General features: G+C 35.4%; 3 protein-coding genes across 4 annotated transcripts; 2 read left to right on the forward strand and 1 right to left on the reverse strand.

The window, feature by feature from the left end:
• The first annotated feature begins 664 nt into the window (after positions 1–664).
• On the forward strand, positions 665–2565 carry LOC11442910 (dnaJ homolog subfamily B member 13). The gene is made up of 3 exons (XM_003593594.4): positions 665–1043; positions 1131–1549; positions 1956–2565. Exons 1-3 carry the CDS (start codon positions 879–881, stop codon positions 2392–2394), a joined length of 1023 nt encoding a protein of 340 aa, XP_003593642.1. The 5' UTR covers positions 665–878; the 3' UTR covers positions 2395–2565.
• A 1752-nt stretch (positions 2566–4317) lies between these two features.
• Positions 4318–6785, forward strand: LOC11438841 (dnaJ homolog subfamily B member 4). Its single transcript, XM_003593595.4, has 3 exons — positions 4318–4642; positions 5377–5807; positions 6049–6785. The coding sequence occupies exons 1-3, from the start codon at positions 4478–4480 to the stop codon at positions 6476–6478; spliced, it is 1026 nt and encodes a 341-aa protein (XP_003593643.1). The 5' UTR covers positions 4318–4477; the 3' UTR covers positions 6479–6785.
• Positions 6786–7093: 308 nt separating this feature from the next.
• LOC11441271 (homeobox-DDT domain protein RLT1) lies at positions 7094–15964 on the reverse strand. 2 transcript variants are annotated; one of them, XM_003593596.4, is made up of 18 exons: positions 15267–15964; positions 14720–15148; positions 14185–14264; positions 13569–14033; positions 13363–13452; positions 13099–13263; positions 12778–13000; positions 12575–12675; positions 12194–12280; positions 11933–12085; positions 11679–11834; positions 11263–11472; positions 10516–11187; positions 9883–10434; positions 8990–9604; positions 8752–8856; positions 8328–8591; positions 7094–8221 (listed from the first exon to the last, which is right to left on the reverse strand). In XM_003593596.4, exons 1-18 carry the CDS (start codon positions 15445–15447, stop codon positions 7379–7381), a joined length of 5391 nt encoding a protein of 1796 aa, XP_003593644.1. In that variant the 5' UTR covers positions 15448–15964; the 3' UTR covers positions 7094–7378. The 2 variants fall into 2 exon arrangements, with proteins under 2 accessions (XP_003593644.1, XP_024631664.1); XM_024775896.2 differs by having other exon boundaries at positions 7094–8218; positions 15267–15963.
• Positions 15965–26382: the final 10418 nt, after the last annotated feature.

Raw genomic sequence — 26382 nt, forward strand, 5'->3', positions numbered from 1 at the left:
AAAGACGTCATAACTGACAACATAAGTCAAACTCACAGCATCATGGATGACATTCATCAAGGACAATAGATTTATTTTCTTAGTGATTTTTAAAAAAAAAATAAGATTAATAAATTTTGATTGAATTTAATAATCGATTTAGCACCGATCAAAATATGAAACTAACGAGAAACTCTTGTATGGGCACAATCCTAAATGAAAAATATTTGAGTACATTCACATCAAATAAAAAAAGTTAAATGAAAATAAAACAAGATGATGTTGATTGATGTATTACATTATTTTAATTTTAATTTTTTCATTTGATGTGAGAGTGCCTAAATATTTTTCATTCGAGGTTGTGATCATAAAAGAATTTCCCGAAACTAACATATCACCCAATTATATATAATCATTTTATGTTTTGAAGAGATATTTAATTATTTTTAAGTAAATTTATTTTTGGATTGATTTTGCATTATGGTAATAAAAACAGAAGGAAAAATGATAATCGGTGTCTTCGGGGCATTGATTAAGCATCAAATAAAGTAAATTTTTATTAAAAGTAATGTAATTATTACTGAATAAAAAGTGACGGTTTATATTTCTAAGAGAGAAAATAAACATTTTATTTATAACCCAAAACAGAAATACAGGTGGCACCTTAAAACATAATCGCTACCAGAAATCTCTTCCAAATATTCCCACACGCCTCGAAAGTTCTACACTCTTCTGGTATTGCGACTTCATTACACACCTTCCAGAAAAATCCTTCTCCTTTTTATTCTCTCTGTTAACCCCATTACTCATTGAATCATCATCGATACCGAATTCTGATAAAACCATTGAAACCATCGCATCGTAAACAATTCAGCAAAAAGTCACAACGCAAGAGAACCATGGGGGTAGACTACTACAAGATTTTGAAGGTTGACAAGAATGCCACAGAAGAAGAGTTGAAGAAAGCTTACAGAAAACTTGCCATGAAATGGCACCCTGATAAGAATCCCTCAAATAAAAAAGACGCTGAAGCCAAATTCAAAGAGATATCCGAAGCTTATGAGGTAACATTACGTTTTCTTTAATCTCTGTTACTAGTTGTCGTTCTAACTCATAGAAATTCTGATCTGAATATGATTTATTTGATGAAGGTTCTAAGTGATCCACAAAAGAAAGCAATTTATGATCAATATGGAGAAGAAGGACTTAAAGGGCAAGTACCACCACCTCAAGATGCTACATTCTTCCAAAGTGGAGATGGGCCAACAACGTTTAGGTTCAATCCAAGAAATGCAAACGATATCTTTGCAGAGTTTTTCGGGTTTTCAAGTCCGTTTGGAGGAATGGGAGCTGGTGGGAATGGAATGAGAGGTGGAGCAAGGTCCTTTGGTGGAATGTTTGGTGGTGATGATCATATGTTTTCTTCATTTGATGAAGGTAGGCCTATGCGTCAGCAGGGTCCTCGCAAGGCAGCTGCTATTGAAAATAGATTGCCTTGTAGTCTTGAGGAACTCTATAAAGGGACTACCAAAAAGATGAAGATTTCAAGGGAAATTGCAGATGCAAGTGGGTATGTATTATTTGCATAAAATTTCATTCCATTCTATTTATTGTTAGAGTCTAACCTTTTAGCAATTAACAATGTTATTTGTTGTAAATCACTACATGTTGGTTGATTATTCTAAACAGTGTTACTATGAAGCATTAGCCATGCTTCACGTCCGTCACCAACATGTATATTTACACTGAATTATATAAATATAATTTTCTTAAATTGTTAGTGGTGTCGGCGTGTCAGTGTCCGGGTCGTGTTCGGTGTCCGTATCCGAATCCGTGTTTTATTGACTAGATCTAATTATCAATGTAGACATTAAAATAGGATATCAATGAGTCTTATGTTTAGGAAATAAGGTCCAGTTTTGGCTGAATTTTTTGCTGGTTTGATTAAATTTGTCTGGTGGTTTATCTCTTTGCAGGAAAACTATGCCAGTGGAGGAAATCTTAACAATTGAAGTGAAACCAGGTTGGAAAAAGGGGACAAAAATCACATTCCCTGAGAAAGGAAATGAGCAACCAAATGTGATACCAGCAGATCTTATATTTGTTATTGATGAGAAACCACATGGCGTATTTACAAGAGATGGCAATGATTTGGTTGCAACACAGAAGATATCACTTGCAGAAGCTTTAACAGGTTACACTGTTCGTCTCACAACACTAGATGGCAGGGTTCTGAATGTTCCTATTAACAATGTGATTCATCCTAGCTATGAAGAGGTTATTCCAAAGGAAGGTATGCCTATTCCAAAAGATCCTTCAAAGAAGGGTAATCTTAGGATCAAATTCAATATCAAGTTTCCAGCAAGGTTGACTTCTGAGCAGAAAATTGGAATCAAGAAACTTCTGGCACCGTAGTGGATCCACAAGCATCCATTGTGAAGTGTATAGTCTTCCAAACCTTAGTTTGAGTTCTTTCACAACTTTTCTTATAGGATTTTTTATTTTTGGTATGTAGTTTTTGTGTGTAATTTGTTTCACACCTTCAACATTGAGGACTGAGGAATCACATTTCTAGAGTTCTTAAAATTGACGTGTGATTGGAATATGCATTGTTCATTAGTTTAATACTTTTACATAAAAAGTTATGCCAGTATGTGGAAATGAATTGGTATGTCATTAAGAAAAAAACAGAAAAAGTTATGCCAGTATGTGGAAACGAATTGGTATATCATTATGAAAGAAAATAATTATACAGAATGAGATAAATAACTAACGTGGAAAATGAAAAATTACCGGGGAGTTCGATAAAATCATAAACTGATCAAAAAAAACTAAAAATCTCAAAAAATCTAATATTTTTGGATGCGTTTAAATTTAATTTTGTGAAAATTGCTAAGATTAGATTGGATTTTGGATCGGGTTTTGTTAATTTATACAGAGTTGAAATTATATAAATAAGATGAGTAATATTGTTAAAAATTTCAAGTGTAAAACAAATGGATGATATGAATAAATAATATGTATAAAAAAATAGAATTTTTTTTTAAGGAAAAACAATAGTAATTTGTTGGAATTGGAAAGAAGAAAAGTAACTAACAATTTATTTTAGGGAGCTCACTTGTTTGTTATAAGAAAAATAAAACACATTAAATTCATTTGAAGGTTTATTGGTTTATTAAGATGAAGGTATAATATGAATTTATTGATGAATTAAAATGAAGTACAATTAACTTTCATTAAATAAGAATTATAATTAGATCAATAGTTCCTTCAAAAATAACTAGACCAATAGTGTTTTTTTTTTAACGAATTTTCTATTATAATTGGACAGCTTCCAACCTTTAAATCTTTTGTGGTGGTCGGAATTCGAACTCCAGACGACTTTGCATATATGCATTGTTTTTACAACTGAGTCAAGTTTACGGACCAACTTTCTTAAAAAAAAAAGAAGAAGAAAAAAAAGTTTACCGGACCAACCTTTAGATTTAAATGTGTGAAGTTGCTGATATAATTTAGATCGCTTAATCTTAAACCAGTGGCAGATCTCAATTACTATATGAAACGGTGTACCTACAACTTCAACGATTCCAGGTCTTATAATTTATAACTATCCCATAGTCATATACCATGCTGGTCAATGTAAAATCATTTGGTGAACTATCTTTTGGTCAAAAAACAAAAATCTTTTAAACTCGTGTATCGCGTGGAGATATTATATAAATAAAAAAAATGAAAATCTATTTAATTTATACCTCTATACCAATATAATATCATATCACCCTTTTACAATATTATTTAAAATTTTAATTTAAAAAATCAGTTAAATCTTTTTTTTTTTTTGGTATTAAATTACCAAGTTAAATCTTATTTAATAGGAACAATCTCATTGTATTAAACATAAAAAAACGGTAAATATAATTTTTTTTTTTAAAGGAAGTAAATATAATAATTATAAGTATTAGTAGAATAGAACCTAGAATAATGAAACAATCAAGCTAAAGTGATAAATGAGTTTCACGAAAGACGAATCGTTCGGGAGAACCGAGCACGATTTTTGAGTTTGAAACATGGCTGAATTCCAAGTTATTAGACCTCTGGAACCTAGAATGATAAAAAAAAAAAAAAAAAAAAAGGAATGGAATCTAGAATATTAATATAGAGTAAATATCAAATGAATGGCTATATCCACAGAGTATTTCCTTTTTACCGTCTTTCTAGAAAAAATAGAAATAATGAATTTGATTAGATAGAATACTAAGATATTCCTTTCTTGATACGAAACTATAGGGATATTTGGTTAATATTTACAAATTACAAATGTAAAAAAAAAAAAAAAAAAAAAAAAAAAAAGTGAAGTGTTTCTGATCAACAATTGTATTCTTTACCATAGTCCTGTTGAATAATAATCATTACACAATCCAGAAACAAGACAAAAAAGTTGAAGAAAAGAAAGGTCTATCCTGAGTGGAAGAGAAGATTGAAAGCAAAGTAGTTGAAGATGGGTTTGGACTACTATGAGATTTTGGAGGTTGACAAGAATGCCACAGACGATGAATTGAAGAAAGCATATAGAAAACTTGCCATGAAATGGCACCCTGACAAGAATCCTGACAATAAGAATGATGCTGAGACTAAATTCAAACTCATATCTGAAGCATATGAGGTATATGTAACTTCATCTTGTTTTTAGTTTAGTTCAATTGCTACAAAACTATGGTCAACCTGTCATTATTGATGTTTCTGATGATGTTGTTAGTTACAGATCAGATTGCCTTGTTTTTCTGTTTTGGTCAGATTTTTTGTTTGTTTATGTTGTCCATTTTCTTTTGGTTTATGTTTAAGCCTTGATTGATTTTAGCTTATAATGATGATTAATTTTATGTGTCATATTGAGATCCAATTTGATGGCTATATTCTGTAATATACAGTCGGAAGAAAACTGAGGATCCCCTTAGAATGGTCAAAGAATTTTATGAATTTAGGACTTTGACCCTTACCAAAATCCTCAATTTTCAATTTTTTTCCTTCATTATCCAATCTGAATGTGGCTTTATTTGTGATATTCTAAGTACGGATTGCCATGTAATGTTACCTTGGTATATGGAAAAACATATTTTAGTATAGGTCAAACTCTTAAACTGATCTTAGTTACTTCAAAGGATTCTCTACGCAGTTTGCACGATAATGTTACCTTGGTTTTACCAAAATAAAAGAATTGTGCGCTGTTGAGTCAGTTAGTTTCTTACTACTTAGTTTCCATCATTCAGTAAAATTTCAATTTCAGTTAGTTTTCATCAATTCATGCACAAACTCTTTGTCTATCCATGTTTGTGGGGATGTACAAAACATGAAATGTTCACAGAATCTGACTTAGTATATTGATTTGGTTTCATGAAGGTTCTAAGTGATCCGCAAAAGAGAGCAATTTATGATCAGTATGGAGAAAGCAACCTTAAAAATGGAATGCCTACAGCAGGTGACAATGCAGCTCCATACTTCCAAACTCATGATGGCAGAAGGTTTAGGTTCAATCCCAGAAGTGCAGATGGCATATTTGCAGAAGTTTTTGGCTTTTCAAGCCCTTATGGAGGAATGGGAATGAGGGGTGGCGGCTGCAGAGGCATGGGCATGAGGGGTCAGTCGTGGGTGTCCAGGTCTTTTGGCGATATTTTTGGCAAAGATGTATTTGGAGAAAGCAGACAAACGAGTCAAGCTCCGAGACGCAAGGCACCTCCCATTGAAAATAAATTGCCTTGCAGCCTTGAGGAACTTTATAAAGGCACTACCAAAAAGATGAAGATCTCAAGGGAAATTGCATACGCAAGCGGGTAAATGCTCTTCTCCGCGCTTTTTAATGAGCAGAATGGGTGTTTTTTTGTTGGATTTGTTGATATATAAAGTTTCAATACATTTCTAACTGGCAGTGTAAATTAGTTTTACACTGAAACATATTGCCACATAAATCAACTTCGCAACTGCATTTTACAATAACTGCAAAATACAAGATTCTCATTAGACGTTACTTACTGTGTATTCCTGTTCCCTTTCGCTTGTTATGTGTGTTTGCAGCAAAACTGTACCTGTGGAGGAAATACTAACAATTGAAATCCAACCAGGCTGGAAAAAGGGAACAAAAATCACTTTCCCGGAGAAAGGAAATGAGCAACCAAATGTCATCGCTGCAGATATTGTATTTGTTATTGACGAGAAACCTCACAATGTATTTACAAGACAAGGTAATGATTTGGTTATGACACAAAAGATATTACTTGCAGAAGGAGAAGCTCTAAGCAGAAGCTACACCTTCCAACTTACTACTTTGGATGGACGAGGTCTGACCATTGCCATAGACAATGGAATTGATCCAACCTATGAAGAAGTGATTGCCGGTGAAGGGATGCCAATTTCCAAGAATCCTTCACAGAGGGGTAATCTTAGGATCAAATTCGACATCACATTCCCTAGCATGGTAGATGCTGAAACAGAAAGCCAGAACTAAGAAATGTTCATAGCTCCGTAATAAAGTGTCAACCATTGCCAAGTGCATCTTGTGTATAGTACAACAGTCTTTCGTTTTGCTCATGTTCTTACCTTCTCTTTTCTTCCATTTTATATGACTTTGGTCTATCTAGTTTATGCGAGATCCCTTAACAGTGTCATAAATAAAGTCCAACAATATTACATGAAGGATTGGGATATAATATTTTGAATTATGATTGACAGAGTACTTAACTTTTTTGTACTTGTAGTCTACAGTCTGTATTATTATTTGATTAACTAAGAATATAACTGTTAAACCCAATAAACAGCAAATTTTCATACATTAGCAATTAGGTAAGGTCTGTAACATCATTGCTGTTGTTTCAAAGTTAAATTGGCTTCACTAAAAATTTCACCCTGTAATTGGCTTTACTAAAATTTTACACCTTGTGAAAAAAAAATTAAAAATAGCTCAGCTTATGTGTGTTTTTTACAAGTTAGTTTAATAAGCAGAGAGGTAATTCCACTATTTGGCCCTTAATATTTTCAACATATTTGGGGCTTGATCTTTGATTCCTTGATATTTCAGATTGGAAAGTAGTTTATCAGTGCCGAGTATTCCAAACAATGAAAATGACAATCAAAGTGTAATAAAACTTTATTAGTTGATGAGTGTCTATTACAAGGAGAGGATGATAAAACAACAACAAAATGAGGTTGGCTACAAAGCCCTATGCTTAAAGCTTAAAAATACAAGGCTCCATTTTGCATGGATAATATACACTAAATCTACTCAATCATTAACTCAGCCGCGTGATTTGTAAACATGGAACTGACGTATTCGTAAAACTGCGATAAAAAAATGTAAAGCAGCCTTAATATGCAAATTCCTACATTGATCAGATTAAAAATGGATGTTCTAATCAGAAGAATCTTCACTCATAACATCTTCGGAGCCCCCTACATTCACTACTCTATTCAGCATTCCATCCGAACCTTCACTCATAACATCTTCCTCGGAATCTTCCTCTTCATTCTCTTCAATGCCAATGCCAATGTCATTATCATTACCATTGTCTTCATCTTCAAAATTGTCCACATCTTCATCACTCATTCCAACCAAATCCCTATCCCATCTGTTAGGGGAGACACCGTTGTAACCTATCTCCCAATTTCCATGATCATATTCCACTGCTTGAGCATCATCATCGGACTCCACTGCTAGAGCATCATCATCGGATTCCACTGCTTGAGCATTATCATCAGATTCCACCTCTTCAGCACTGTTACTATTCTCAGCAACCCCAATGTGAACAGGAGTCATAGGACTTAATTTTTCTAGATCCCATTCTTCATCCAAGTTTCTCAATGGTTCTCTTCCACCCTTGGAACTATGACTGGCTGCTGCATGGCCCAGCAACAAATCTTCAACAGCTCTTTTTTCTACCCTACGCTTTCTGACCGTTCGGCGACCTCGTCCACCCCCTTGTCCTTGTGTTCCCTGTCCCTGCTGTTTTAATTTCTGACTTAGATTCTCGGTGACCTTGATGTTTCGACGGCCAATGTCTTGTTTGGAATTGTACATTCTTTTAGACAGCTTTTTACCCCGTCCAAGATCACTAGCTCCTCGCCCACGTTTGTTTCCACTTCGTGCAATTTTATTAGCAGAAGGTTTAACTTTGGTGAATCCATTATGATCAAGAGCTGCTGCCTCAAACTCTCTGTTAGGCTTGAAGGGAGTATATCTTGATGGAAGCCTCTGCTAATTAGCAAAAACATAAAATGGTCCATTAGATTACGATGAAAATTTCAAGTCAGCGACCCAGATGCTCAAAACCAAATAACACAGGAAAATGAAAAAGACTCACAATGTATTCTGTTGCTTCTTTCTCCTCAACAGGCTCAAGTCTCTCAAGCTTTACGTAGCTGATGGATGAATCAAACTCAAAAAGCCTGAGAGACAATGCTGCAGTGGTTAGTGGAACCCATGGAAGTAGAGCAACTGATTCAGGATCAGCAGACACATGTGCAGCACTTTTTGACATACTGCTTAATCCCAACAATTCGTCTGTTGTAGAGAAGTTTGATGACAAAAAATCACGCCGTAGCGCTTTTTCAAACAGGGTCAACATCTGCAAAATAGGTTTTCAATTTATGCATGTCAGCATAGATTTTGATCGTCGATTTTCTGAATGATACATACATACATACATATATATATATATATATATATATATATATATATATATATATATATAAGATTAAACTTCAAGAATTGAAACGGCATGAAACCTGTAAAAGTTCCTCCACGGTTGATGATTTATTCAACTTCACACCCCAATGCTTCCTAAAATCAGTTGTCCAAATTGTTCCGAATGCTTCAGAGAGAACAGATGCCTGTAAATCAAAACGTGAGTACAATAATACAATCCTCAAAGGTAAAAATAATAATAGGATGCAGAATGACATCTTAAAATTTACAAAAAAAATTAGGTTCGAGATTAAGAATCCAAAGTTGCCATCAACTCACCTCCATACATGACAGCAGGACCTTAAGCAATCTTGTCCTCAGAGGAAGAGAATGTTCCATAATATCTTTGGATAAATTACCAACACATTGAAATGTGTGTTTAGAAATATTAAATTCATTATTTGACGGAAATGTTTGGTGGCAGGAATTGCAATGGGAGTCTTCCATAAAATAAGGATCGAGACAGATTTCACAAATATCCACCTGAGGTTTGCATCTCTTTACCCCAAATTTTATTGCACATAAAATTGATGAATTATAGCATTCTTTCCACATCCACTTCTGAAAATCTTGATACCTTCTCAAGGCAGCTTTCTTTTCATTCTCACTTTTGCCAAGCTCAATTTTGAAGGATGATGAAGTTTCAGATGTACCAGAGTTCAACTCATGAAGGGTACTGCTAGGACTGCCAGATCCTGAAAGGTGCTCAGGCACTGGATATGTTTCATCAGCTTCAGTTTTCATAGAACCTTCCCCTTTGCTTCCAATTTTTGTACATTGTGTATTTTTTCGAACATTTTCTTTAAAGGATTTCTCAATCTTTTGCAACATTAAGCGCAAATGAGACTCCCTGATCCCGCGTGAATCCAGTGATGTCAAAAGAATATCAAAGGCCTGCAAAGGAATGGCAGAATAAATAATATATACATTACAAAAAGGCAAGCTCAAAACAGTATAATTCGTCCAAAACAATGGCTATGCTCTATGAGAAGGAAAAAAAAGGCAAGCTCAAAACGGTAATAAAATACTAATATAAATACATTACAATTTCGCACAAACATTCACATCTTCAGATTTAAAAGAATCACAATAACAATTTCATGGCAGGCCACCCAATAAATCAAGAATAAATTAAGAACAAAGACATCAATGTGGCAGGTCAATGAAGTTACCTCTTCAGAATCAATAAGCCTCCAACTGCCATCATGATGTTCAACAAAGATCCTGCCAGAACCAGGATCATTACTAGAAGCAGATGCAACAAACTGCCAATATCGGTTACGCCTGCGGTCTTGGCCAAGGGGTAGAGACCTGTAGACATACATCTCCTCTGCTATGTGGGAAATATAAGATTTTAACTGTGATCGTGACCTTTTTGAATATTGTGCATGCATCTGACTCTGAGAGTTGTCCGGACCTGTGCCTGGGCAGAAATCATGAGCTACCAATGGCTTTTCAATAAGTAGACTCTGTGCAGAAGGAGCTCCTCTTTGGTTTTCTGCAGTGCTGGGTGATGCTTCATTCTTAATGTTGTTAATATTGATGTCGAGCAATGGGCTTTGATTTCCCTCCACAGCAGGATATGTGTCTTGTGTTTCAAATTTATTTCCAGCAAGTGATGGGAAATCTAATTTACTAATATAATCATCTTTCAGACGAACTTTATCTATTTGTGCTTCAGCCCACATTTGCTTTTTCAGAGCATTTGCTGCTTCCAATCGATCCTGAGAAACAGTTCAGGTCAACTAAAAAACTAAATGCAAAAGTAAACTAGAAGATATATATTACATGTGAGTTTAGTTCACCTCAAGAATAATACGGATTGAATTTCCTTCATTTGCCACACCAACCAATGCAACAAGAGCGTTTAGACGCTCTTCTACACTGAGATCAGAGTATTCTCCTTCGGTAAGTCCTTGAACCCATGGTTCTCCAGACTTGCTTTCATCGATTTCCATATTATCATCAAGATTTCTGGCATTTAGATTTTCACAAGCAACTGGTTGTCTGGTGACAGAAGTGGGACAATCGGCATCCTTGGAACCATTCTCAGGAAAACAAGGCAGATCAGTATCAAGTTTATTTTGAATAAGGTCTACATCATTGGCCAAATTTTCTTTTACATTTACCAAACTAATATCCATATTATCGTATTGTACTGAATTTTGGTTTCCACTTGAAGGATTTACCAAATCATCGTCTTCAGGATCCTCATCAACTTCGTCACTTTCTGACTCTTCTTCTCTTTCAACATCAACGGCATCTTCACCAGCTAGAAACCCATTTTCAAATATCTGGATTTTCTTTCTTGCTTCTGAAAGAATGGACTCAGCATCTGCAGGATCCTGTCTAAATGCAGTTCGTACACGATATGTTGATGGAGCTATTCTTTCGAAAAGTTTGCCATCTCTTGTCAAAGCAACCGAAATTGATGCTTCAGGTGTCTTGCTGGTTGTCAGGTCCCGAAGACCAGATTTCTGACAAGAAAAGAAACATAAGAACAAAGTTGACAATTTTTAAAAGATAATTCAATCTGATGATAAACAATTCACCTGAATCTTCTCTGCAAGCTCTAGTACATTCAAACCTTTGGGGCCCTCAAGAGAGAGAACATGAAATGCTGCAAATTTAACTGTTCCTGGAGTTAACCTGTGTCTCGATCTTCGAGGAGCTAATAAACCTTTCTCTCGCATTTTTGCCACTGCACTTACGGCTGCTGAACCATTACGAAGTGTAGAAATGACATCATCACCACTTCTTCCCTGCAGTTACAAATACATTTAGTTCCACTTAGTTCATTAACAAATGTATGACGAGAAAGTCCATTGTTGCTTTTACATGCATGCAAAATCATACATGGTCGGTAAAAATCGTCAATGATAACAAAAAGCTCATGCAGAACCAGCAAACTAAAATGATAATACTTTTGAGCTAAAAATTAAAAAAAAGTAAAGTAAAGAAAATGAACCTCTTCTTTATCATTTGCACATGACCAGGTAATGCTTCTTTTTTTCAACTGTGGTCCAAATCCTGCAGATAGTGCTAACTGTCGCAAAATTTCAGGCCATGTCAATTGATTTAAGTTCTTCTGCCAATTTCGTATGTCAAATCCCCATGTATATGCCTAACATAAAACACAGCATTATTGATGTGGACTGCATTGAACAAAAATAACATTTGTCTAAAAATAACAGATAATTTTTTTGATATAGTTCAACTTACTCCTTCCACAATCTCTGGATGGCCACCGGCAGGATTAGCAGCTCCATTCTGGTTCACTCCTAATCCTGTAGAAGGTGTCCTTGCAACATCTTCAATGTCTTTTATTATCATTTTAAGAACAGCAACATGTATCTCACCCAACAATCTTGAATCCTGTTATCATTAAGTTTTAATTTTAAACACCCATAAATGAGCCAAAAATTGCAAGAAAAATAGTTCACTTGCAGTACAAAATCATTAGGAAAGGCCAGATTTACTCACATAATCATGAAATGCTTGTACAAATTCATCAAGAGTAAAAGGCCATAACTCAAGAGCATCAGCAAAGGTGATCAAGAATCTCCAAACCTGAAATAGGACACCACAGGTTTCATACATTAAATTCAGAATCCTCAATTTAAGCTAAAAAAACAAATTAAGAATAAAAAATGTTAATAAAACTTGTACTGCAAACAGAAGTACATCCACATGTTACAATTATATCAATAATCTCAATGTAACATACATGGAAGGTCAGCTTAAATCCAACTTCACCGCCCGCCTCTTGACAGTACCAAAAAAAGAAGTTTGCAATCAATGTGTGATATGTTGTGTGTTATATATGTACACGATAAGGAAACAAGAGGGGCAATTCAAACATACCATGAGAAGGTTGCCAACATCTTGTTCCGAGTTGATCCAGGGCTGGATAGCAAATGGCTTTTTTAGCTTTACACTTTTAGGCGGGAAAACACACAAGGAATCTACAGTACAAATGTTGAAGTACAGCATTTTTCTTAGTGATAAATACTTTAACAGAACCAAATTAAGTAATATCACTAAGTAAAATATGAGAAATTGCTCACCCCTAAATGATTCAAGGTTTTGCAAAGTATCAAGATCAATATGGATAATAGAAGAAAGCCCCTTGCTTGCTGCAGCCAACTCCATCAATTCTAACTGTTCATCCTCAATGAGCTCCGTAGACTCTTTAGCTATTCTACGAGCATTTGCCTTTTCAAGGGCAGCTTTCCTTCTCTCTGCCTCTTTCTCTTTGCGAATCTCTTCCTTTTGCTTCCTTTTCTCGGCCTTTATTAAATATAACACAAGAAGGTATAGTAAGATACATTAAATATCTTTAGATCAATTTGATTCAATAAAGCAATAAAATTGAGCATAAAACTTACTCTTAAATGTTCTTTGATCATATATTTTTCCCTTCGTTCTATCTCCCGCCTTTGCTCACGCTTCAATCTTTCCTCTTCTCTCTGCCTCTCACGCATCATCCTTTCTTCTTCCTTCCTTCTCTCACGATCTAGCCTTTCCATTTCTTTCCTCATTCGCTCTTCATTCTACGAGGAGATGAAAATAGAAGGGTTAGCTAAAAAAGAATAGTATGTCTTTAAAGCTCCATCAATATATAGTGACATGTTATGTTCACTGAATAAGACCTTTCTTCTTAGGATATCTTGTTTCTCAAGTTCTTTCTTCATCCTTATTTCATAGGCTTCAACTTCCTTGACAACTCTGGCATCGTCAGTCTACATGAATAAAGTAAAAAAATATAAATCATCCTCAGCAGAGAATATTACATTAACTTTGTACTGTTGGGGAAAATAATAAAAAATAACACTTAGCTTACAAATTCAATTAATACCTTTCGTTTCTTCTCCACCCGCAAGACCGTGTCATTATGGAAAACTTGTCCACCAGGTAAAGCTAAAGGATTTTCTTGTCCACCAATTTGGTGATCAGTGAATTGGGAGTTAATGCCAGTATTGGCTATGTTTGGGTGAGGTTCCCTTTTGGGGACAACATCATTATCTCGAGGAGGAGATGGATAGGGAATTGATTGCTTGTCCTGCTGAGACAAAAAGGGAGGAGGGGAAGTATAGGGAGTCACTGGCTTGTCATGTTGAGATGATAGGCGAGCACGGGAAGACTGGCTTTGAGTTCCATGAATTCTAGGTAGATGTTCATTTCCAATCGGAAAAGGAGGAGTTCTGGCAGGACCCTCCATTGGATCGTATAAATGGGGTTGACTCAATTGTCCAAACATATCAGATCTAATGCTAGGCTGGTTCGGAACAAACGGATATTCAGGGAATGTCCTTGCCATTGCCTGCAATGGAGCCCGTTTTAAATCAGAATTTCAAATGAAACAACCAAACAAATATAGGTGTCCCATCTAGATAACTATCTCACACAACTGTGAATGAGAAAGAAAAAGGTTTTTTAAGACACATATCTAAAATGCATCAGCAAAGACTTACCTTATTCGTTCTAACTTCATGTCTTTCGTATATTTTACTGTCGTAGGCAAGACTAGGCCGCTTCTGCTGTTCTGCAACAGCTGCACCAAAAGAAACTACCAGAAGTGAGTAGCCAAACAAGACTCATGCACCCATCGGAATCAATCATTCATATATCACTAACAACTTGTACCAAGACAGCATTGTTTCTCACAACATTTTAGATTAAAAAGAATCAGCCAACTCGATGGTATTTTATCTCAACATTGCTACCTTAATACAGAACATCTAAGAAAGTAGTTAACCATTTACCACACATATGTGTCAGAAAAGGAAACACTATAGTCAACAATAAGAAAAATTACCATGATCCCTAAATAGAATGTACAATATACAGACAAAAAGCAGAACACAAAAAAGGAAATACATCAGTTATCTATCATAAGCAGAACTCAACATAAGTATAAAATAAACTACAAAAAAGTAACTTATTCTAAAACAGCAAAGTAACTTATTCTAAGATAGCAAAACAAAGCTGAAAGAACATTGACTATACCTAAGGGTGCCCCAAATGCATCAGGTGGCAATGGATCAAACTCGATTCCCAAAATAGGTCCATCTTCCCTCAAAGGCTCCCCTAACTGTGCCTCCACACAAGCAATTGCTCTAAGCTCCATTATAGTCTGTGGTGACTCATAATAACTCCTTGGAGGAGGCACCACATTCCTCAACTCCGTCCGGGCAAACGGGCTAGACCCCGAACCTGACCCGGATCCATATTCATTACAAGGCTCAAGAATCAACTTAGGATTAGGCTCATGAGTAGGAGAATCCAGTAAAGGTGGCGCCTTTCGCGCCTTCTTAACTGGTAACTCCTTCTTGTCTTTCAACCTCCGGTGACAAAACCACATCTGTAACTGTCGATCCGACAACCCCAACTTCTCAGACAGCTCTATCCTTGTTGTCTCCGAAGGATATGTCTCCACTGAAATTCACAAAAACACAAAAATTCCAAAAAAATAAAAAACAAAAACCCATAACCAAAATCATAAACTTAAAACAAACCAAAAACTCAAATTTGAAGAACAAAAGAAGGAACTGACAAGCATAAGCTTTCTCAAGCATTTCAAGCTGAAAAGGGGTTTTCATCTGTCTCTTAGGTTTGCTTTGACCTTCACTTGAACTCACAATCTTGTTGTTACTTCCATTGTTGTTGAAATTTTCATTACTATTTTCACCCCCATCATCACCCTTCTGGGAATTATTCTCTGCTTCAGCTTCCATCGATCAAGATCGAATTTTTTTCCCCTCTTCAAACCCTAGATTCCACCACCAGCCACAAAAGAAGAACACGAAGCAACAACAAAAGCAACACAACACAATAATTAAGGTTGAGTTATTTTTATTTAGTAGTTTTCTATTATCTGTTTAGAAACAAAATTTTCGTGAAAGTCAAGGAATGGAAAAATGAAAAAAGAATAATAATTATTAACGGTGGAACTTAAATTGTTGAAAAGATAGAACAAGAAAGAAGAACAATAAAAGAACAAAAAAGAAAATGATAATAAGAATAAGAAAAGTAATAATTGATAAACAAAAATAATAAAAGAACAAGAACAACAACAACAGTTTCTCTTGACTACTATAATTCCACCAACACCTTTCATAATTATTCTTCTTTTTAATTTCCCTTTTTTAAAATTAATCTTTTATTATGTGTTTTTATGAATGAAGAATGAATGAACGGTGTGATGTGATGAACGTTTGTTTGTTTGATGATATGATCACGTCAAACATGAGCCAGCTAAAAAACAAAAACAATGAAGAATGCTTTTTTTCTTTTTATTTTATTAACAAAAAATGAAAAATGTTCCTCTCACTCGACTTTGTATGTGTTTTTTTGTGTAATACATGTATGTATTTCTCTCCCACGTTGTTTTGATTTTGATGAACTTTTTATTGTGTATGTTTTGATTTTGATTTTGGATTTTTCTCTCTTTTACTTTGAGTGTAATTTTGGTTAATTGGTTAATTGATTGAATAAAAAAAAAAAAAGATAAATTGATTGAAATTGTTGATTGGTTTAGTTTATTAAAGTGTTGTCACATGAAGGAATTGAAGAGAGAGAAGAATTACGGTGTTTTTTTTGTTCAAGTTGTGTACTATTAGATTTGTTCTTTAAAAACATTGTGTGTTTTTTTGAAGGGGTTGGTTTCGTGATTTGGGATCCTCAGCGTGCGATGATATGTTTCTCGTTCGTGTTGTTGTGGGCCATACCTTTCCACTTTTTTTTTTTTTTTTTATGTATTATCAAGTAAATTTTTTTTTTTTTTTCATATAGTCTAGTGGTTAGAATTCACCTGTGAATAAGTGGGGTGTCCGGGGTTCGAACTCCAGCACCTACATATAATAATGCATTGTCCTACCAACTATTTAAGAGGGGATAATGAAAAAATTTAGACATAATGCAAATGAAAAATACGGTAAAAAGTGATATAAATCGTTCTCACATATATTATTCACATATATTAATAGTACTTTATCCACCGTAATATAGATTATTTCCAATTTTTCCCCTATAAATTTTTTTTTTTTTAATTTCATCCTTAAAAGTTGAAGATTTTTTGGTTTTGAATCTTCATAAAAAATTTCACCCCCTGTAATTTGAGAAAATTTAGGTTTACCCCTTTGTAATTTGAGAAATTTCGGTTTACCCCCTCTTAATTTGAGCAAATTTCAGTTTATCCCCTGCCATATCTTTGAATTTGTACTTTCAACATTCATGACGGTCCAAAATCAAAAATCTTCAAATTACAAGGACAAAATTAAAAAAAAAAATATTTTACAGGGGGTAAAATATTATTAACCCTAAAATAAAATTAGGGTTAACAATGTTTTACCCCGTGTAATATAGGTCACTTCTGGGTTTGCCCTCTATAAAATTTTTGTTTTTGATTTTCGTCCTTGTAAAATTAATTTTTCCAGAATATCCCCTAATAGGCCATTCAAAAACAAAAATTTCTGGAAAAAAAATTCTGAAAAATGGCCTATTAGGGGGTTATTCTGAAAAAAAAAATTACAAGGATAAAAACCAAAACAAAAATTTTACAGTGGGCAAACCCAGAAATGACCTACATTACAGGGAGGTAAAACACTATTAACCCATAAAATTATTAAGTGTCTCCGTTCCTCTCCTCTCCTCTCTCTAGAAAAACCTTTGATCCTTAGCCTCTCTGCCGCTCGATCCTTTCTTCTCCTCCAAAATCCAAACGTTGTTGTCACGATGTAATTGTTGATTGCAGTGGTGCGTTTGTTGTTCATAGGCTTGCCACCATCAGACCTAGAGCTGTCAAAAATGGGCCGGGCTCATGGGCCGGCCCATTGGCCCATATTTTTGGGCCGGGCCGGGCCTAAAAAACTAACGAAAAAATGCACTCGGGCTTTTTTGGGCCATACAAAAGTTGGGCCGGGCTTTGGGCCCGCCCATTGGCCCATATTTCATTTTATTTTTGTTAAAAAACAACATATTTTTTTTAAAAAAAATTATCAACTAATTTAAAATTTATTAACAAAAAAACATTTAAATAAATAAACTTAATAAATATGGATGAATTTAGCTTACAGTTTTAAAATTTTAAAGTTTATGAATTATTAATTTGATTTAATTGAAAGAATAATCTAGAGTTTAATTATTATTCAATGTTAATGTAAAAATTATTTATATTTTTATGTCCATTCATTCATATTTTAGCAAAAAAATAATGGTGAATAACTAATACATAAGAAAATACATAAAAAAAAGTGAAAAAATTTTAAAAATAAAACATAAACGGGCCAGGCCGGGCTGGCCCATGGCCCAACCGGGTCGGGCCGGGCCCTAGAATTCACAGCCCAATCATAAACGGGTCGGGCCGGCCCATTTGACACCTCTATGACAGACCCCATCCAGGGTCACACAACGGCGCCACATCCTCCTACGACGATAGTCGTTCGTCCTAAAGCTTACTCAACCTCTTAGATTTTGGGTTTGCTTCGATTACCACTAAATAGTGTTACATCAAGTATGATATGTTCATGATGCTCTATTCTCACAAGATTTGGGTTGATGTTCACAATCTGTTTGTGGGTTCAGATTTGGTACGTTGTTTGAAAATGACGGTGTTGTTACTTACCTGATGGCAACATTGGACGTTTGCGTAGCTGGTTCTGTTGTTTAGAGACTCGTTGCACTATTGTGTTGATTCGCCTGGATGTGGTTCAAATGTCTCTTCATTGCGTCAGAGTTTGTTATGCTCGAGAGGGCTGTGATGCTTGCTCTTTTGTTGCAGGGGCGGTTGTTACGTGAATTTAATCTGTGTTGGGGGTCAGTTCATAAACCATAATTGTTTGCCTCTAGCTCGCTTTCGGTACTGTTGTTGAGCCAGAAATGGTTATTACTTTGCTGAAGATCGTAGTAAACAGTTGGTCTGTGTGGTTTCGCTAATTATTGTCTTGGCGGTCAAATTCACTCCCCACTATCAACTGTCTGTGATTGAAATGTGACTGTGTGGACTCGAAAGAGTTGTTAATGCTTACTACTGTTGGTGCAATGAGTTAATGATATGTGATCCAATTTTGTGTTTATGACCGTTTCATTTGCCAAATTATAAACCCGTTTAGTCCTCACAAACCTAAGCATTCATTTGTTAGAATTGATTATGGTTGGATTTAACGTGTGTTGTTCTTTTTGATGTATTATCCGTTAGGGTTGATTCACATGGATTGACTAGGTCAGATATTATGTCCCCTGAGCTTTTATGTAATTTTTTGCGTTTTTTTAATAATATATATGAGCAATTGACAAAATATTATAGTATGTCACCAACTTAGTTGGGCACTATATTGAGCACGATTATTTTAGATGTCATTTTGCTAATGGCTTATAAAAAAAATTGTCGATCAATTATGAAGATATGAGAAAATTGGTTTTTGTAGAAAAGACTTGCACAATCAGACAGAGAAACAACGACATTTGTAAAAGTCATTATTTTCAAACGATAACGCAATAAAAAGAGCGGAAAGACAGGTACATGAATGCTCGTCTTTTCGCTAGTTATAAATAAAGTTTATAAATGACGTATACACCTCAAATCCACCTCACATGATCATTTTTTAATTTAAAAATATCACGTTCAAGTCCATAATTCCCCTCTAAATTTAATTCAAACATAGAAATTCATATAGTACTATTTTCTAAGAATTTTTTTTACGCTGCCACATTACAATATAGTGCCACGTATCAAGAAATTAAAAATTCCAACCATATAATGACATCCATGAAGTGAGTGTAGATCCTCTCCATTCGGAGAGAAAATTGCAATCTCAATTTCCTTTCATAAGGATAAGACACGTGGAAAAGTAAAAATCTAACGGTTTTGATTGATTTTATGATTTATTTTATTTTAATAAAAAAAACATAAAAAATCATGCTCCTTCTTTATCTCACTTGGAGTTCAGATCAAGAAGAATCCCTTTTGCTATAACGCAACGCCAGCATCATCGCCGACCACACCTCATCAACCCATCGTATCGCCGCCGTAGTCGTACTGCAAAACATGATTTTTTTCATCGCTGCGCAGACTTGTCTTCGTGTTGCTGTCATAAGGGACACGAATCTTGTTGTTGTCCCTGATTCTCCTTCTATCTGAAATGTATCAGAGGTGGGTGTCAATTTATGAATAATCTAACCCAAAACCAGAATGTAATAAGATTATAGGCACATCACAAGAATTTAAAGAGTTTAAGATTGAACTTTGATGAGAAAGAGGAGGAAATCAGTTCGGACAGAGGCGGCAAGCGGTGGCAAGTTGTGATACAACGGCTGACTGAAATCGGTGAAGGTTATTGTGTCGACTGCGAAGGTTGTGGTTGCTGAATGGACAAAAAAGTGTCACGGGAATACAATTTTTTTTCTAACATAATTATGTTTTAATTGATAGAAATTTAAGAAATAAATATCAACCATTGATATCATTCTTTTCCACGTGTCTTATCCTTATGAAAGGAAATTGAGATTGCAATTTCTCCCCAAATGGAGAGGATCTGCACTCCCATGAAGTGTGGATGTAAAGGAATGTTGGTTCTCTATAAACCATTTGACATTTGTTTCATAATTTAGAATTTCAGTTTCATAAATAACTTTCATCATAAATTATACTCATGGACATCTTATTTCTGGGGATATTTTACAAAATGTGTTTGGTTATGGGTTTGATTTCTATCAACATGAAAACCTTTTATTCCCACACAATTTTTTGAGAATAAATTATAGAGTACATGAAAGTTATTTTTTTCCTGAGAATGATTTTTTTTTTTTAAGCATGAATGATTCTTTTTTTTAAACAGCAAAATTTATTAATAAACCAGATCTTCGCACGAGACGAACAGAGATCGGTAACACCAAAAGTACATCAAAAGGTGTTGTATATAGGCGGAACACCTAAAGAAAAACACAACATAAACACCAATACATACACAATACCACCTAAGGCTAACATCAACCCCAATAAAAACAAATCTCCAAACCCAAAAGCAACACCAAAACCATCCATTGAAAACCATCAACACCATCGTACATGCCGAAACCCCTAACAATTAAGCACCATATAATGTTTTGTTGTTTCAAATGTTCAGATTCGACCACCAATCAACTTCTAGTCTGTCGGAGAAGACACCAAAATAAGCCTAAAAAGACCTGACTCAAAAAGCTGGCTCCCGATCTCGAATCAAAAGTGATCGGCCCACCAGACTCCCAACACAAATCACTAGGCACCCCTCAACTCTCGAACCACCAGAGCATACACCTCAACCTATCCAACAACTTGATAGCTAGACTCTAACTTCTGATCTCGAAGCAAAAGCGATCGGCCCATCATTATCCAGATGACAAATTCGTAAGACAGAGACAAGGTGGAACAGTAGCACAAATCGAACCAACATGAACACACACAAACCTAAAAACAAGCAACAAAATCATCCTCCATCACCACCACTTGAACATCTCCAAAGGCAGCAGCACGACATCACCACTCCCTACAAACATGTCTAAAAGCCTCCAAAACATCACCACCCCAACACCAATTACCCAAAAAACGCCTAGAATCCAAACACAAAACACTCATAACCACCACCACCAACCACCACACGCACCACCAAAACACGACAATCTTGGAAAAAGTGGGAGTCTGGCATCCAAACAAGCAAAAAGCCAAACTGAATCTGAATAGACCGGCACACACCACAACCACCGGCAAGACAACCACAATACCACCACGATCCTTACGACGACGACGATCCTGAAGTTGCTGAAGTTGCGAAGGAGGATTAATCGTGAAGAAACTGCAGCCGTCGATAACTGAGCAGTCACGATCACATACAATTTTGGTGCAATGATTCATAGGCAATGAGTTTCGTCACGATCACAATACTTTTGGTGCAATGATTCATAGGCTAGTTTTAGTGAATCAGTTCAGGCCAGCTGAAGGAATGCTGGAGAGAATGAAGCAAGAAGATTGTGAGGTTACTGAGGAGCAAATTTCATTGATGAGATGTGTTGGAACACTGGTGTATAATGGAAAAAACTTGGAGTATACTAGTTGGTTTGTGGAGCCTTTGGAATGTAAACACAAGGATGGAGAAACTAGTGTAAAGTGTGAATTGAAAATTTTATGTCCCACATTGGGTAGATCACACACTCTAGTAGTGTTTATATATGTGGGATATCACTTCCAAGGGTGTGCCCTTGGGGTACACACGCGACGCCGCCGACCGGGCTTGGGCTTGTCTATAAAGAAATATATTTTTTGGTGCTCAGAAAAATGAAAAATTATTTTTTATTTTTTGCTCCGAGATTCCCGCACGCGGAGACCAAGTCTCACACGTTTTCCACACGCGCAAGCTTCAGCTCCACGTTTCCGCGTCGTGGGTTACCGTTACTGGGTCGTGGGCTAACGTTGGCGGGTCGGCGGAGAAAACAAGGTTAAATCCCCTCTATAAATAGAGAGCTCGGGATTTGCATTCTTCACTCCAAAACCGAGAATCGAATCCTCTTCTCTGGTTTTCTCCCCTTCTCATCTCCCTCGGTTTGTGTTGACGAACCGTTCTTTTCTTCCTCCTTCTTTGGTTTCTCGAGTGGTCTGCGTACCATATTAGAGTGGTTTTTCGAAACCATATTGAGGTGTTATTCCCGGTAATAGTTTCAAAGCTCTGTCGTAATTTTCAAATTCAAAAACAACAAGATGGCTCTTGGTGGTATCTCACCTAATCTAGCAAGTTGGAGCTTTCATGTCAGAATGCATAACATGGTTGTCCAAGGACTTTGTAATAACGTTGATCGAACTCACTCATTCCAATTGTATCTTAGTATGCGTATTAGGGGTATCTCTGTTGAGCTTGGCACTTTTGACCGTTTAGTCAAATGTTTTTGCAAGAGAGGAGACCTGAATAAAGCAGCTCAAATTCTAGAGGAGATGATAATAGATAGATGGCTGCATTCCGGATGAGGGAATGTGGAATGTATTAATGTGTGGACTTTGGGATCGGAAAAAAGTTTGAGAAGCTACTGAGCTCTTGTTGGCTGAGCTGAAGCAGAAATTTGTTGAAGTTGAGAGTTGAAGTTTGTGAGTTCAGATGAGGGAATATGAACTGTACCAATGTGTGGACTTTCTGTGATGATCATTGCTCCCATGACCAAGCATAAGGGTTCAAACTGTGACAGTAATTTGTTGTGCGCAACTAGAGGCTAACTTTACACCTTACCTTCTCTTTTTCTGGATACTTGTTAGTTCCTTCCGGACCGTTTTTGAAACTTCAAAGATGCAAATATTTGTTTGGATCTTCTTGGTTCATACCTGATGGGTAAAGGCAAACACAGGTAATTAAAAATCCTCTGTTTTGATCAAATCCATTTACGTGATGGTTATTTTTATTTTCTATAAACTTTGCTGCTCCGTCAGTTTCAGTAATTTGGCCAAATCTCAAGTATACCCACCTTCTTTTCATAGTGCAAAATTACCATTTTAGTTGGGATTCTTAATTTTCTGATTGCTATTTATATGGCCTGACTCATATTTTCTCTATTACTGTTTTGTTTAATGGTGAATTCGCACTATACTTTAACAAGGTTCTGATGTTCTGTTTTATCTGTTACAACCAAAATGGAGAAGTTAAAATTACTGCTAGATAGGGTAAACATGCAGATTGCTAAGTTAATAGATTGTATTTTTGACACCATATCTGTTTGTGTCAGTGGATCATGATTAGCTAATTCTAAAATTTTCTGTTGGGGATAACTTTACATCTCTGCTGGAAACATGTATATGATTGTGATTGTTCTACATGCATATCTACTATAAACTTAAGAAATGTAATTACCACCAAAACTACAATAAAATCCCTATACACATTGCTTTATTTTGTGACACATCTTGTTTTTGGTAATTTTGATTTTATGCATAAAACATCATTAATTATATATTAAAATATCAATATAGACACTTTTCAACAATACCCTAACCTTTGATGATGATAAAGACAAATACATTTCTGCATTCAAGGTATTTTATTTCATATTTCCCTTGACAAAATGTACACGGGATGAATATTTTGACTACTCAATTAGTTAAAAGAGAAAAGTGTTTTTCATTAGAAGTGTGTTTTTTCAACACCTTCCAAGTAAAAATTTGATGACGGTAAACAGAAATACCACTCTGCATTCATGTGCACTAGATAGATAAAGGTCAGTTCTCTGCAAATGCTAGACTACTTTCAGGTAAGGTATGTGCCAAAGCTGGGCTACGACAGCAAATGAGGTGCAATTTGAGAATCTTTGGGATTTGGGTGGTGATAAAAAAGCAAAACAATGATGAAATAGTTGGTGTAGACTTTAAAAATCCAGGGTGTATAAGTGTCGTCACATAAGTGTAGAGGAAAATTCTATAATTTTGTGAGAGATGAACGTGGTCCTCTCTTTATAGAGCTTTAAAACCAGTTCTGATCATGGCAGGTAAAGGTGCATTAATATTGGTGCACAAATGAATGTTACAGTTGAGACAATTAAGCCTTTGGTCCTCTTTATAGTCCCTAAGAAATGCATGTAGTTTGTGTTTGATTGATTGTGTGTTTTGAAAATTGTACAATGATGAGTATTTAGTGGCAAAACTATTCCTACTGACTTAACAGACATGTCTCATCGTGGCTTTGTTTGACTAATTGCACGGGCAGTGTGCATTTTCCCTCATTTGCCCTTGAAAAAGTTCAAACAACGGGTTCGTAGATCGTAGTTCCCAGGTTTCTTCTATGGTCTGACCATTTTTTTCTCTTGGAAAAAATTTCAAATACTGGTTCGGTAGTTCCAAGGTTTCTGCGGCAAAATATATTGAAAGTTGCTCAATAGGCCTCTTGGCTCACAGTCCCCTAAAAAAACCATAAATACCCCTCCCGGGAGTTAGGACCCGAAATGAAGCGATTGGGAGTTAGTACCCGATAGGTTCAGATCGCAACTCCTGCTTTCTCATGTACCAATCAATGAGCTCTCTCTCATCCATATCGACCTCAAACTCATTTGCATGTGTTGAATGATCAAAAACCGGTGACCCATAAGGAATTCAGATGATGCGATAGAGAAATTGGTGAGCGAACGCTACATCCTTTTTACCTTGTGTGAAGAACAGAGTAGAATTATGATCCGAATCTATCGGTTCCTAACTCCCGATCACTTCATTTCGGGTTCTAACTCTCTAGAGGGGTATTTTTGGGTTTTTGAGGGGCTTGTGAGCAATCTAAGAAGTCTATTGAACAACTTTCAAATATATTCTATGACTATAGTACTTTAATATAAACTTATGTTAGATGAAAGGAAAATATTAGATAGCCAGTTAATCAAAATGAGACAACATTATATTTGACTACAGGAATGGTCTTGACTCTTGACAACTAACTTCCTATTTTTGAATATTGACAAATTCTTGCTGGATTCTGTGAAGTGTTCCTGGTTGTGTATCATTACTTCAGACAAATGTCTAGGCTAGTTTTAAGTTTTTTGATTAAGCAGAGGTCCGTCGTCATCGGATATGAGACTAAAATCTTAACACGTTGATTGAAGTGATATTCAGTTTTAAGACTTTCGGAAGTGATCAATTCCACATTAAAATAATTAAATTAAAATAGCTTATAACGAATGAACTAGCAACACTAGTGAAGTTTTTCTGGCGCTAGATGTGGTCCAGGTTTAATATATATATTAGAAGGTATTGAAAGAACAAATTAAAGTGAATACTCGGCGATATAGATTATGCAATTGGATTAAATGCAAATATGGTGTTACAACTTACAAAGCTCTTGACATAGTAGGTATAAAGGCAGACCCGTTATGTATTGACTATTGTAGGGTGTCTTGCCCTGTCTTTGCATGGTTATAAGTTGATATTATGAAATAATGCACTTCTATTGAATACATACATAAAGTATGTTCCCGACACATTAAGTCATTAATCAAATAAATCATATATTTTTTAAATAAATAAAAAAAGCAGAAAAGAGTGCAAAGATAACATACCAAGACATAAAAGAAGGATACAAATAAGGAAAATTCTATGGTGAAGTCACGAAAATGACTTTTCTGGTGAAGTTAACATTATAGTATCAAAAATATTGTGAGTAACACCCCACTGTTTGTACAATGGCATCAAAAGTTCAGTCCCCATAGTATCAACAATTCATCAGACTAACAAGAATACATTTAATCTAATTTTATCCTACCTTGTTTTAAGTGTAACACCCCACAAAGTGTAACACTTAAAACTATCACATAATATCATCAACTATGTTTGTATGTTAAAGATGTCAACGATAAAATAATATTTGTAAGTCCAAGATGTTGCAAGCATTACTGGATGAATTACTATTAATCATGAATCAGTAATCAACAATTTAAAAATGAATTAAACATTAAGATTAAAATTAACTTTTTCAAAAAAGTCAATTTTCTGACTGCACCGTAGAAGCTCCCTACAAATAAACTTGAGAGGACTAAACCAAAACTCAAGTCAGAACAATCAAAGTAACTCACATCTATCTCATTTAAAATCTTTGTTAGGAAAATCCAAAGGGACAAAACCTGCCAAGGAATAGAGTATAGAGCAAAAAACTACAGAAACAATAAGAGAACCTTTGACAAAGATC

The sequence above is a fragment of the Medicago truncatula genome, chromosome 2, assembly GCF_003473485.1.
Source record: "Medicago truncatula cultivar Jemalong A17 chromosome 2, MtrunA17r5.0-ANR, whole genome shotgun sequence".
In the NCBI taxonomy this organism is placed as follows: Eukaryota; Viridiplantae; Streptophyta; class Magnoliopsida; order Fabales; family Fabaceae; genus Medicago; species Medicago truncatula.

What these genes read in the sequence shown, in the direction of transcription:
- LOC11442910 (XM_003593594.4), top strand. Translation starts at nt 879, where the DNA reads ATGGGGGTAGACTACTACAAGATTTTGAAGGTTGACAAGAATGCCACA. An exon ending in AGATATCCGAAGCTTATGAG is followed by an intron (nt 1,044 to 1,130) that starts GTAACATTACGT and finishes TATTTGATGAAG; the next exon opens with GTTCTAAGTGATCCACAAAA. An exon ending in GAAATTGCAGATGCAAGTGG is followed by an intron (nt 1,550 to 1,955) that starts GTATGTATTATT and finishes ATCTCTTTGCAG; the next exon opens with GAAAACTATGCCAGTGGAGG.
- LOC11438841 (XM_003593595.4), top strand. Translation starts at nt 4,478, where the DNA reads ATGGGTTTGGACTACTATGAGATTTTGGAGGTTGACAAGAATGCCACA. An exon ending in TCATATCTGAAGCATATGAG is followed by an intron (nt 4,643 to 5,376) that starts GTATATGTAACT and finishes GGTTTCATGAAG; the next exon opens with GTTCTAAGTGATCCGCAAAA. An exon ending in GAAATTGCATACGCAAGCGG is followed by an intron (nt 5,808 to 6,048) that starts GTAAATGCTCTT and finishes GTGTGTTTGCAG; the next exon opens with CAAAACTGTACCTGTGGAGG.
- LOC11441271 (XM_003593596.4), bottom strand. Translation starts at nt 15,447, where the DNA reads ATGGAAGCTGAAGCAGAGAATAATTCCCAGAAGGGTGATGATGGGGGT. An exon ending in GCTTGAGAAAGCTTATGCTT is followed by an intron (nt 15,149 to 15,266) that starts GTCAGTTCCTTC and finishes TGTGAATTTCAG; the next exon opens with TGGAGACATATCCTTCGGAG. An exon ending in GGGTGGAGAAGAAACGAAAG is followed by an intron (nt 13,453 to 13,568) that starts GTATTAATTGAA and finishes TTATTCATGTAG; the next exon opens with ACTGACGATGCCAGAGTTGT.